At 42.4% G+C, this 14,138-nt stretch overlaps 1 protein-coding gene across 1 annotated transcript in view; it reads right to left on the bottom strand.

Moving 5' to 3' along the window:
- Positions 1-14,138, bottom strand: part of TMTC4 (transmembrane O-mannosyltransferase targeting cadherins 4) — a 1,375,572-nt gene that overhangs the window by 752,610 nt on the left and 608,824 nt on the right. The window contains exon 7 of the mRNA XM_069637004.1: positions 3,053-3,145. Within this exon, the coding sequence (XP_069493105.1) occupies positions 3,053-3,145 (93 nt within the window). The remainder of the gene's footprint in view (positions 1-3,052; positions 3,146-14,138) is intronic.

The raw sequence follows: 14,138 nt of genomic DNA, 5'->3' as shown, positions 1-14,138 counted from the left end.
TTTTCTACATCTTTGATTGTTCAGTATGTGGCATTTTCAAATGTTCACTCCTTAACTTCATCTAAGAGAAATATGTTGTGCGTATGCAGCTTATCCTCTCCGAATCCTCTTGTGCCTTGCAGTTAGCCCATGATGTGGCATCCTTGATCCTAAGCCAAGTAGATATTCTTTGTTCTTCGTACAAAGCTGTTTTCCAGCGCCTGTCAACTCTGCAGAGTCTCTCTCTCTTCAAGGCCTCTTGCTTATAATTTATATAGAGTCAACGTCCATCTTTTCCCATGTAATATTTTCTACTGCAGCAAACTTCTATAGGTCTCATCTACCCTTGCGTTTCTGCGTATATACATCTACTGATTCTCTTCTCACTTATGTTTTCAGTGTATATGATTCCTTCATATTTGCATGAATGTTTACTTTGTTACTTCAGTAACATCTTCATTCTTTAAGTATTTGCATATCGTTTCAGTGCGTCCTCGTGTCTTCTCTTTATGACGTCACTTTACTCTTGTCTGATTTCACTTACAGCTCTTCTATGTCCAAGGGTGTATGCAGACATCCTTCCACCACATTGTTGTAAGGGTACATTCGATACGGTTGTGTGAGTGCAAAACGTCTCTCGTATCTTCGATGCGGTATTGGGACGATACCTTGGGTCATACACAGTGTCTTCCTGTTATTCTGCCAGTATGACGGAGGTGAGGGGGCGGGCACTAGAGATGACGTGTACATCTGCCTCTCTACAAGTTCCTGTAAGAATTCACTTACATTTTATCCTTAAGGAGGTAATCCTCAAGGATGGGAACAGCCCATAGGACTGGGATCAGCTCTCTAGTTTGTGAACAGCATTTGCCAAATTATTATTTGATCACTGTTTGCATAGTAAATCAAGCTGTTTTGATATTCCTCAGCGCTACTCCCATAGAAATTGAAACACCCTTCTCAGGGTCCATAAATAAAAAGAAGAAGGGTGGGTCCTAGTGTGGAACACTCCCAGCACTTCGCTCTAAGATCTAGTGAATTAGTTGTTTGGTAGCAAGGTCACGAGTTGTTTGAGGTGGTGCCCTCACCTCCTTTTGCAAAGAGTAAAATCAGTGTCTCGGATCCCATGTGCTTCTTTAGGAAGGATGAATATCCACACAATTGATTGAGTGAAAACCACTGGGTTTTATTTTTATGAAACAGACATGTGGTCTTGTATGGTCAGCCGACACGTGTTTCAACCTCTAGGGTCCCTTTCAAGGCTAGTGTATTTTAGTTGGTGCACAAAGGGTCCTGGGCTGTCCAGTCCTGTATAGGCCGTGGTAGTCGTTTAAAGCTGCCCTCTGTAGGTTTGGGCTGAAATTAGAGTCCTGATAGGCTGAGTTTGCTCCGTCGGTGCGCGTATGCTGCTTTCATTGAGCTGACCAACAGGCAGCTTTAAACGACTACTACGGCCTATACAGGACTGGATAGCACAAGACCCTTCTGGCACCAACCAAAATACACCAGACTTAAAAATGAATAAATAAAAATGCTGAATCTTACAGTTATGTCGTGTTGCTTCTCAGAGCATGATACTTTATTTATTAAGTGCTCCTCCCAGCTCACGTCCCTGGTGTTAAATTTAAATATGAATTCTGTGACCAAAACGCTGTACGGCGGCAGAGTTTCAGTAGCCTTTTTCATTTCTTGCTTTTAGGAAAAGTTACGAACATTTTACTATAATTTGAGTTGTAATTATAATATGACAACTCAGTTTGTTTATGTTTGTTTGTTTATTTATTTATTTGGTAATGCGCACCAAACCCTGAGATAGCTGGGCGCAACAGTTACAAGAATACTTAAAGCTTAGTTACAGGATACAGGTCGATTACATAAATCATAAACATAAACAGTTGTACACAGAATCAGGTGTCAGGTATTTACAATTGTAAAGAGAAGAAAGTATACACATATCATCGGTCGGAATGTACACAGCTCAGATGTACAGGTAGGTTAGCGGCTGTTTAAACGTCATTAGTTTGTAGCCAGTTCAACAAACTGTGTCTAAAGCTAGAGTAGGGGTGTTCTACTCTGATAGAGGAAGGCAGGGCATTCCATGAAAGAGCAGCTTTGACTGGGAAGCTAGTTCCACCAGCTTTGGAGAGTCTGAATCTAGGAGTTTCAAGGCAGAGATGGTTGGAGGATGTAGTGTGGTGAGTTGGAACTTTTTCTGGTCAGTCTGGCAGTGAGATAGGGAGGAGCGGCGTTGTTGAGGCATTTGAAGGTGAGGGATGCCACTTTGAGTAGTATTCTGTCACTAATTTTTAGTCAGTGCTGGTCTCTTCTGAGGTTGGAAATATGCTCCCTGTGTGGTATATTCAAGGCTGCTCTTAGAGCGTTGTTTTGTAATATCTGAATTTTGTTGAGGATGTTTTTATTTTCGCCAGCATATAAAGCATTAAAATAGTCAAGTTTAGACATTATTAATGCGTTAGCTAGCGTAATGCAGCTGGATTTAGACAAATAGGGTCTGCAAGCCCTAATTAGCTTGCATGTATAAACTGTGGATGAGGCCATGGAGCTAACTTGTTTTTTTAGCGATAGAGTAGAATCAAGGTAAAAACCTAGTGTTTTTACCCGAGCTACTACTTTGATTACGTTGCCATCGATAGTGAATGCATCGTAACTGGGATTGAGTTTTTTTAGGTTAGAGTCAGAGCCCAAAATCAGGAACTCAGTTTTGTCGTCATTCAGGCATAGACCATGTGAGGCCATCCATGCCTGAATGAGGAAGTATATCTCCTATTTACCAAGTCTGTGTCCTCGACGAAGTTAACAAATTAAACTAAAATGCCCTTTAGCTGTGCATGATAATGTGCATCAACGTCATTTTCTGTTTGCATATTCAGCCTAGATGTATATATGCTCCGTTTAGTGCAGTCATTCTGTTAGAATTTTTTAAAATCTGTATGTCATAAGTTTCATGATCATTTTGTATTCCAAGCCACGGGAACAACTATGCCAGCCCTTACAACCCCACTGTCTCTCAATAACTAAACCAAATGAGTGAAATGAAATGAAATGCACTTACCTCTGCTGTTTTGACTCTATGAAACACATTGTTTAAAAGTTCAAACACACTCAATTTGCAGATCATAAAGATATCGAACACAGCATTCACACCCTGGGGAAGAGAAAACACATTCATAAAAAATCTTGCTTTCTCTACATTCATTTTTCTGCAAATCAATATTTACACCTGGACTAGCACAAGTCAGTATTAGAGATGTACGGACATATATATATATTCAAAGAAAAAAACGTTGTTTAAGGGATGTTATGGTTACAAGTAGAACCGAAAAACCTCGGAAATTTGCCAGTTATGGTAAGCTAAGCAACCATAACTCGAACCACCACTGTGCAGTGCTAAAATTAACACCCAGGACATCAAAGATGACATCACAAATGTCATTGATGACATCACTGATGATATCACATATACAATTAATTTGGATTAAAAGTCCCTACAAGGGTTTGGGTTTATAATGTTGGCAACAAGATGTCAGGACTGATCGGGAGACTTTCATGAACTACTTAAACTATTAAAGAATGCACTCAACTAAACAAAACATTATATTGGAGTGTTGTTAATACAGGAACCTAATCATACATAAACATAGGCAATGGCTGCAGCATGCACCATAGAAGTATAATATTTATAATCTTGTAATATGACCACATTACTACGAGCAAATCTTTTTCCCTTTCAAATCTATCCCACTTTTGAATAACTTTACCACATAGCTGGTCCCAGGTGGACATGGCCGCTTTAACCCAATTTGTTGTCCCTCGCGGTCATGGCCAGTAGCCAGATTGTCTGGGTCATGACTTTATATCATGACCCGGACAATCTGGCCACTGCGCATGGCCACAGGCTATACCTCAGTCGCCAAAGTTATATCACTATTTTTTGTACCTACATTATGACACTTGTCAAATAATAAAACACAGGCACATTTGCAAAACCATGCTTTAAGGTCCTTGCCAATGCTACGGGTTTGCTTGAAATCCACCCATGTTTTATTTTTTCAAAAGTGTCAAAATAAATGTACATACAATAGTCATATAACTTAGCCCCCACTTGACAAAATCCATTCAGACTTTACACAAACATTCAAGGTTGGATCTATAATCTTTCCGAAAACCTTTGTCCACATTCGTCAAATGGCAACAAAGTTATAAGCCATCTGAAAATGTGGAGACCACCCCTCTAATTTTAACCCTCTTGCCAGATTCCCGCCAAAGTTTGCAAAAACATTTATATTTAGATTTAAAATCGTTCTGCAAACTTTTTTGCAGATTCGTCAAATGGCACCACTTTTGTAAGCCTTTACAATATTTTGGGACCCCCCCCCTCTAAGTTTGTTTCCTCTTGACAAAACAGCTCCACACTTTCTAAAACCATTTAGTATCAAGTCTAGAATACAATTCCAAGATTTCATGTACTTTCATTAAGTGACACCGAAGTTATAAGCCATCCAAGAACTGCTTTTCACCAAACCTATAATGCAGAAATAGGCACAGATGTCCTCGAAAATATTAAGTGTTCGCGAACATCACAGCACTGCCCCCCTGCAGACTTCACGGACTAAAAACACATGTTTATTTGCTTCTTATTGCCATATCCCATCCCATCCACATCACCCCTCACCTCCCCAGAGATTGTTTGATAAGTTTGGCAAAGGCAAAGTTGTGTTTTTTAATGTTTTTACCGCGGTGTCTGCGGACACCGGCTGCTGTCCGTGAATCCAACATGGTGGGCGATTCCAAAAATCTGACGCTTTTCACCATCCAATCAGTGGGCACATCCGATGTCCGCAGACATCACAGCACCCTCTAGGCCAATAGGATGCCTGTCCACGGACCGAACAGGGCAATGAGTCCACGCACCGGAGCCAGATATCACAATTTCTTTTTACCAACTTTTTGGTTGTTTTAAAAAAAAAAAAAAACTAGATGGATTTACACCAAATGTACAAAGGCACGCTTTCAGGAACAAGCCGCCGATCCTGTCGCAAATTTGGTGAAAATCCATCCAGCAGTCCGAGCAATGTTTTTTTCCATCAGGTCTATGGAAAGAAAAATGTGGGACACCCCATAACTTTGCCCCCCATTGACTAAACCTCACCAAACTTGTCAGAATAATTCAGACCGGGCCACATACATTTTGATTGCAAAGTTTGGTAAGGACTCGTCCAGGGGGAGCAAAGTTATAAGCCGCCCAAAAAGTGCTCTTCCTATGAGTTGAGCAACTTAACCATAACTACACGGCCGCTAACGCAGGCTTTGTAATACAAAAGGGAGATTTGTGGATTGTGAGTGTGTCTTTACGAAATATTCAGCATACTCCCAAACATGCTACAAACCAGAAATTTGGCATCTGGGTAGGTTCCATGGTGTAGACAACGTTAAAAGTATAAAATACAACTATATACTTGTCTAATTCTTTGTTGTTTTTTTGTAGGAATTACTGTGCGAAGAACGGGTACAACTGCTAGTAGAGGAAATTATTGTTTAAGATTTACCAAAAAAGTGAAAACCTCTCTACTCAGAACAGACGAGATCAAATAACCTGCCCTGGATTTAGTAGTAGCAACATGACTGACACTGAATGTGAACCTTGGAAGCCACGGATTGGAAAAGCTCTATTACATATACAGTATTGAATGTCAAATTGCTTCACTGGGAGAGCCTTTTAAGACTTGCAGAATCGATTGTGGGTGCAAATCTATCTAAGGACATACAGGCAATGTTTTTATACTTAGCCTTTTGAACCACTATTCCCACAAACACATACTGCAGGGGTACTAATGAGGGCAACAATGCTCACAATATTGCAAGATGTAGTTGAATATTGTTTCTCTTTCAATAAATGTTTTTTAGTTTTTCCAAGTTCACACCTGTGTGGACAAATACACTATAAATCAGTAGATGGATATAGCTCCACTGGTGCCAATACAAAGAAAAAGGTGAATCTTCAAAATCTGAATCCAACGAGTAAATCGAGAGCCATTATGCTCCACTCATTCCCCACCCGCAATATAACAGAGACCGCTCAGCGTTCAGTATATAGCAAAAGGCTTCAGTTGAGTGGCTGTGAAAGTCCGAAACTAGTAGACCTTAAGGCAATTAAAAAAGAATTACCATGTTTTCAAAAAATTAGAACCCTCTCTCACACGAACGTGGACAGATGTTCCATAGTAAGGCTCTGCCATACCTTTGCTGACCAGATAGCAAGTAATCAGCCATTGGCGGAATACCAGCACTGAGATTAGGTCTGGCCCAGCATTAAGGAAATAGGTGATGAGACTTGTCAACTTCCAAATCTGACACAAAACGTTTCTATCTGGTAAATGTCCCTAAACCTGCAGAAACACTATATGAAGCCAGGGATAGATTAACAAACAAGGTGACACATTAGTTGAGAGCGAAAAGTGGTTGCTGTTCCATTGTCCACCGTAATATAGTCTCTCGGGAGTTCAATTGACAGAGGATCAGTTGGTTGAAGGCATACTCCAATGGAACAGAGGGCCTTTCCGCAATTAGGCTTTGAAATTGCCATAAAGAGAATTGCGCCCGCCTACCCCCCTAAAAGTGGAAATGTAAATTCTCTTATAAGTAAGGCTCCAATAACAAACTTCACCTGCCTCATTGATTGCCTACCAATGGATCTTCCTGGGTTGCTTCAGAAGCCCAGTGCACCATCAATTACCCCTGATGGGCAAGCTGACCTTAGCCCTATGAAGCCACTGACACCCAGTGCCCCCTAAAGCCAATTGTTATCCCACATATCCAGCAACAGGAAGTCATAAGTATAACTAGCAGTTGTACCCATGGTAATTCACAATAAAAAAGTATGCAAAGGTATATTTATATTTGATACTTTTTACATTATCTACACCATGGAACCTACCCACACACATATATATCCAAGCATTGCAGACACTTAAAAGAAACAGCTTAAAAAAACAATTAGTAAATGTATATTTTATACTTTTTACATTGTCTACACTGTGGAACACACCCACATGGCGAATTTTTGGTTTGTAGCATGTTGGGAAGTATACTGAACATTTCAAACAGAGACACACTTATATATCCACATTGTACACATTTGACATAATAAGCCTACAGAAGACATGGGCTGTCAAAACACATCTGCAGGGGTACACCCCCTATGCCATCCCAGCAACGCAAGGCCTTGGAGGCAGGCCCAGTGGCAGGGTGTTAATTTGGTTTAGCCCCATGCTTTTCACAAACAAAGGTTTGTGACAATCGCTCAAAGGATTTAAGAGCTCAATGTAAAGTTGTGTGATGGCACCAAAGCCCTTGTCGTAAACTTATTCGACAATTGGGGGGGGAAGGGGGACTGGAATGCTTTCCCTAATGCATTAAAGAATGTTTGCATGGAGGTCTAGGTGCAAGGGCCACATTAAGGCCTTGATAATGGGTGACTTCAATGTGCAATATGAGCCACCAGATGCCATGGAAGAGATTCTGGAAGACGAGGACTATCTGGGGCGTTCTCAAATTAAATGCATGTCGACTGAAGAGGCAACATAACTGTGCAGAACAGGTTGTAAGTGTTATTATGTGGTGCAGCTTTAGAGCATGTAAGGGAAGGTTTTCTGGGGACTGTACGTTTGACAACGGGATGCACAGAAGCAGGATAGAATATATTCTGGACATTTCGAAGCTTGAGTCTGGCTAAAAGGGTTTTCAGTTATAGTCAGGATAGAAAGCGAGCATCACCCACTGACTCGAGAGGCCGACATAGTCTTCTTAGGGTTATACCATAGCGGGCCTGCATGTCCTAGCATTGCTGTTTCAATCCTAGGGCATGCAAGACAGACCATCAAGTGGCGCGCCTAGATCTGGAAAAGGTTTTATCAAGGGCCTATGAGTTTATAGGTGCACATTTCGAAAGTGCATGAAAAGTGCTGTTGGCTGACGTTGGCGACACCCTATTACTCTTCTGTTCCAACACAACATCACTTTCCTATTGGATGCTTAACTAATTGAGGCCCCGCACACTTACCCACAACTCCTACAAAAAAGCAGGGCACGCATGCATTTCGAAAGTGCATAAAAAGTGCTGTTGGTTGACGTTGGCAACACCCTATTACTCTTCTGTTCCAATACGACATCACTTTCCTATTGAGTACAAGCAATTTTCAAGGATTAAGAATACCTTTTTCAGGACCCCTGCTGCATTTAATACATATAAATCAGTATCTATTTACTCAAATACCTTTTTTTACTCTTAGATGCTGAACCGATTGAGGCTCCGCCCACTTACCCACAACTCCTACAAAAGCAGGTCGCGTGCGCATTTAGAAAGTGCATGAAAAGTGCTGCTGGCTGTTTGCCGGATTGCGGGTAAGCTGTTAGGCAGAAACCTGTGCAGTTCCCTTAGGGACCACTGCAAAAAGTTTAAGACTACAGGTGTTAGCAGTAAACCCAATTGGTAGCAGTCTGTACCACCCAGATTTACCTGGTAGCTGTGGCTGAGCAGTCAGACTTCTCTCAAGAAGAGTTAGGCAGTATATAGAGTATACACATTTAGGTACAAAAATACAGTAGCACAAGCAAACACTGACCAGAGCTTTGGTATAAAAGTATATAATTATTTATTTAAAAACACACTTGTAAAAATACACTGGCACTAATATGTCAAGCAAGTTCAAACACAGTCACTAGAAATATATACTCCTCCCTGATTAATTATTCGACAAGTCTTAGGGAAAGGACAACACTTATTATCGCCACAGAGGTGAGCGCTTAACCAAGATGGCACTCCAATAATTATTTAAAAAGGGAGAGAAAAGGCAGAAATAGTAAAGCACACAATACCAAAACTTAACAGAACCCCAGCAAGTCAAGAAAGGCAGGGTCTACTGCAGAGCAAAAAGTTCATGGGCCCAGCCCACTTTTGGAGAGAGCAAGGCAGAATGTGCCCAAGATCACACAGTTGAAGTACTCTTTAAAAGTCTTTGCAGATAGTTCAAAAAGGAGTTAGATCAGTTCAGAAAAGTTAGTTAACAGGTCCCAAGTCACCCCAGGATAGAGAGTCAAGGATTTACGGGACACCTTGAACAGTCTGTTGGGAGACCAGGCGGGACACAGTACCTGAAATGGTGAGAAAGCTCCAACGGGGGCAGTTGTTCCTGGCAGCGGGTGCAAGTCGGTGCTTTGTCCAGGGGAAGAGAAGATCTCGACGTGGAGGAAAGCTGGAGGTCGTTGCACTGCCAGGGAAGAAACCAGCTGCAGAGTTTCTGGTTAAAAGGTACTACCCTTTTATTTGCGGTAGTGGTGAAGCGTGGCTATCCGGCCGCCGGGGTGCTTGGCACGGGCAATTCGACCACGAGACGATCCAGGAAGGTGAAAAGAGGGCGACCTGGTTAACCCCACCAGCTCAAAGGAAGAAGACTCTCCTGGAAGAAGATCTTCTCTGTCGTTGGGAAGTGGTGAGTTGGTTCAGCAGGGCTCCACCGGTGGTGTCATCGTTGCAGGTCGGCTCAGCTTCTCCCTCTTCGGATTCTTTAGGTCCTGTGGTGACTTCTGAAGTTCCAGTCCCCAAAGCCCGGCTTTTATGCAGAAAACCCCCATTCACCAGTCCTAGTTGTCACTCAAACATGCTAAGTGGTGAGCCGGGCAGCTCACCACTGGGCCAATCGCACAAGAGTGCGACTTGAGTTGCCGAGGCAACTCTGTCCAGGGTGCCTATTCCCCCCCTCCCACACATCCTGTGGACGCAGACAGAGTGGCACCACTTTTGGAGGCTTCTGTGTAGAAGCCCGCCAAAAGTGGAACAAGTGGGTTGGAGTTATGGAGGCGAACACAAACGCCATTTTAAAACCGAGTTCTGGCAAAAAGACCCAACCGGGGAATAAATATTAAATATGTAACCCGGCGGTATCATTAACATTGCACCAAACAAGTGGTGCGTTTAAAATGAATGGGAAAATCCCATAGGAAATATTCCGGTGGAATATTTTGCGTGGTAACCACTGCCACCAGCCAGAAACTCGACAAGGGGGGACTGGACAGTGCCCCCTTGGAAAACAGACCCAGGGGCAATCTAATTACCCCTACCAGTACTTCCACAATATGATGGTTTGTACTGGTTCTGTTCACAGTTTAAGACTAGTAAAGTCAATGGTGACTTTACATGCCCTGGAAGACAGTAGTCAGTCTCAGGGTATGGAGTCTATGTTTGGGGGTCACTATGACACCCCTGTGTTACTGCACTGAGGGTGCTGTGTAACACACATACCAAAAACACATGAAGCCCCATGGAGTAAAAGACCCCATAACCCATAAAACACATTACAAAGTCAAAGGACATTCTCAAATCATGCCTAAGAGTGGGAGAAAAAGAGTCTCACTCTTAGCAGGAGAAAACAAACCACAAAAATCCAGCCGAGCTGCTGGGGGACTCACGAGGTTTGGGAAATTAGCCTTTACAGAGAATTCTCCCTAACATAAGCGGCCGTAATTTTTTTGTTGAGATAATCACTATCATTTTGTGTTTAGTATTAATCTTTCTTTTGAAACTTCTAAATGGCGCCAGTCTATACTCTGACAATAGACATGCCGGCAGTTAAGCAGTTGGTAAACTCTCACGCCCATACTAACGTGACTCCTAAACGTACAACGTTCACTTTGAACTTCACAAAAAGTGAAAGCTCGCTGATGCGACCTCGAGCCTCTTCCCTAGACAACGGACATTCAGAAATTCTGTTGCCTTGGGAATACTGCTTATACGAGCGTGTCTACCTCAGTCTCAGGCCCATTATCACTACCCATTAATGGTGAGTGCGCGCGGATTGATAATATTGTGCCTTGCATTACTAACTTGGCTACTCCTCCATACTCGCTGGTGGCCACGAGCTTCTCGTTAAATTGCGAACTGACTGCGAACGCTGCGTCCACCGCATTGATTCCGGAAGAAACACTCGCAGTTCCTAAGGTTCATAACCACTCCTCCCTCTCTTTTCCATCGTTAAGCACGGCTCTCACGAAACAACCTGCTCTCCGTTCCTCACTTCAGAACTCAACTGCAAGTGCTAACAGACACTTCTCCAATATTTGGTTGTCCCCCGTTACAAAATAATGGAATGAGGGTGCCAATATCTCCTCCTTGGACCTCGTTTGACTGCCTCCTCTAGACCGAGTGCACTATCGCAATCTCCTGTGATGTTTACAAACTATGTGCAAGACTCTTCCGTTTAGTCAATTTTATTCACGCATCCCACTCCGAGGAAAGCCAAAGTAATTTCCATCCCCAGCTCTGTCCCGTCGGCAGATATCGGTTCCACGGAAATGGAAGTAACGCTTCAGGCGATGAACACGGCCCTCGACACTGGGAAATTTGTATGAAACGCTTGACAAGCTGAACGAACAGACCAATATGCTGCTCCAACTGAAACGCACGAAAGATACAAGTGCCTGCAGATATGATGCCTGCACATCTATAAGCTTAGGAGAACCATGTGGACAGACAATATTAGATCAAGATTCTGTAATTGAAAACCACAATAAAATAACGGTTAAAGACGTTCCACCAGGTCCAAATACAGTTATACTGCAGATTGACCCCTCCTCAAATTGCCACTATTGTGGAAAACAAGGGGCAAAGGAAAAATAAGAAAGACTATTAATGATTTAACCCACTCACATTAAAGCTCAGACACCGCAGTTCAACAATCACAAAATAGGCCGACTGTTCTGGCATCTGCAGGCAATTCACATTCACATTATAAAATATTTTTCAAGTGTGATAGAGCACAAGCAAAAGCCCAGCCTAAGAAGAAAGCTAAAAATCTCAAACAGCTGACAGCTCATAAGTGATCAGCTTCTCATTATTTCATCCACTCCTTCTCGACACCGAAAATAAACAACACACAAGTAGCAAGTGCGGCAGTCACAAGGAAATATGTGAACTTAGCACAAAACAAGGGTGAGATACTTAAGACTCAAACAGACTCGAGGCATACATCTAGTACCGATCTAAACTTGGTCTATGAGCATCTGGATGCCTTATTGGATACAGTTGAGTCTGACCGAAATGCTGAAATCTTACTTCAAGCAGCGCAAGTAAAACTTAATTTGGGCACAGCAGTCAGCCAACCTCAACCTACTGATATGACCATCAAAGAACAGGGACTGACCACCCTCGAGGAAAGACGCGAACAAATAGCTAAATCCATAACACAATTTTTTGCTCGTCAAAATTCAAGCAAGCTCGCTGTAACTAGTGAACCTGTCAGACATGTGAACAGTAATTCAGCGCTTGGCACCAATTTAAGCACCAATATAACGACTGATGACCTTCTTTTGCAAGAATTGAAAGGCAAAACTAAGCAGATTGAGGAGACACATGCAACTAGACACAAAAATACACGCTATACCACCCGCACTCACCGTCAGTTAATACTCCAATGTAGAGGTGGATAATTTCCAGTATATGATCTAAATAGGACCAGCATATTAAACATACTGGGGGACATAACGTTACTGGAAGATCTGTCCACAAGTGATACTGAACAGGTTGAATTTTTTAACGACTGTGATTCATGCATTGTTAAATTATGGACGCGGTCTGGCATCCTTATGAACTTAATATGGCAGGCTTGTGATCAGCTTTATAATTTGGGATTTTTGCTAACCCATTAACCTGTACCCACACATCCTACTACTCCTCCTTCCATTCCATACAGCAATGTTTCTAATTCACACTTGCAAGATACCATCACAGGTCTCAGAATGACATGCTCGAAGGGAGCTTTCAAACCCTTTGCGGCTGATAGAATTGGTTTCATCTAAGTCGTCTATTTACGATTCCAATTATGAATCTGCGAAGGCCAACTCAATCAAATGCTCTTTGGCCTCTTGGAACACCAGAGGCTACAAACATTTAATCCAAACCAACTTAAATCCAATCATGTCATATGGTATTGTGGCCTTGCAAGAGGTCTGGCTCACAGTTCCTCCAGTATGGGACACGCATACTCTCTCCTAGTTACCAGCAAAGTTAACAGTGAAAGGAAGGCCAATGGCTGGCTTATTGGTGGCCGTAAGAGCCGCCGCAGTAATATGCATTTCCCAGTGGGCATCACATAATATGTATTTACAGTTGGTAAAGATTAAAACACACACAGTAGCTTTAGTGAACACATATTGGAATCATGTAGGCATACAGGATTAATGTATTAGCATTTATAGAGCGCACAGCAGCCCTTAGGCATCGCAGAGCTGTTAAAAAGAAGAGACGTGCTGGTTACAAAGAAAGTGGAGAGCTTAGTGGTTACAGGGCAGCTTTGCTTGTGGTTACAGGACATAATGTACATGGTGGTTACAGTAGATATTAGTTACATATTTAGCTTACATTGGATACAGTAGATGTTGAATACATGCATGGCTTAGTGGTTAAATGGGCAGCAGAGGGGGATAGTTACAGATTTAGCTAGGAGAGCAAGAAGGGTTAGTTCAACAGAGTAGTTTTTAGGGTTTTGCGAAAGATGAGGAGGGATGGTTCTGCTCTAAATTTGCTAGGGAGAGCATTCCATAGTTTGGGAGCTATGTGGAGGAAGCCTAGACCTCCAGCGTTGGCTCTTTCGATGAGTGGGACTTGCAGTTGGTTGGCATGGTGACTTATTTTGCGATGGGTAGAACTGACTCTGTTGATAGTTTCAGTTAGATAGGGATGGGATTTCCTTCAGGATCTTGAGCTTCTATTGGATTTGCTTGCTAGTGACACCTCAATTGATCACACAATATTGGCAGGAGATCTCAATATTTACTGTATTGAGAGATCGACTGGTCAATTATCTAAAACTGCAAAACGATGGACCATGATCACGGAGGAGAGACAACTGGTCATGTGAGCATGAGTACCCGCGCACTTGATCGGACAGGACATCTCCGTCAGTATGATTAGGAACTTGTAGATATGAGAGCTAACTATCAGCTACCTATCGGGCCACTAAACATGCCTTGAACAAACTTCTGGCGATAATTAGATCACCGAAGCTGAAAACATTGAAGTTGAGATATACAAATTGGATTCAGAGCCGCAAAGCGAAAATGGTACAAAACGATGCTCTGCATATGCT

This window comes from Ambystoma mexicanum, chromosome 7p (genome assembly GCF_040938575.1).
Source record: "Ambystoma mexicanum isolate Mex_15411 chromosome 7p, UKY_AmexF1_1, whole genome shotgun sequence".
NCBI classification, from domain to species: domain Eukaryota; kingdom Metazoa; phylum Chordata; class Amphibia; order Caudata; family Ambystomatidae; genus Ambystoma; species Ambystoma mexicanum.
The sequence above is the reverse complement of the archived record's forward strand: the minus strand, read 5'-3'. Positions and strand labels throughout refer to the sequence as shown.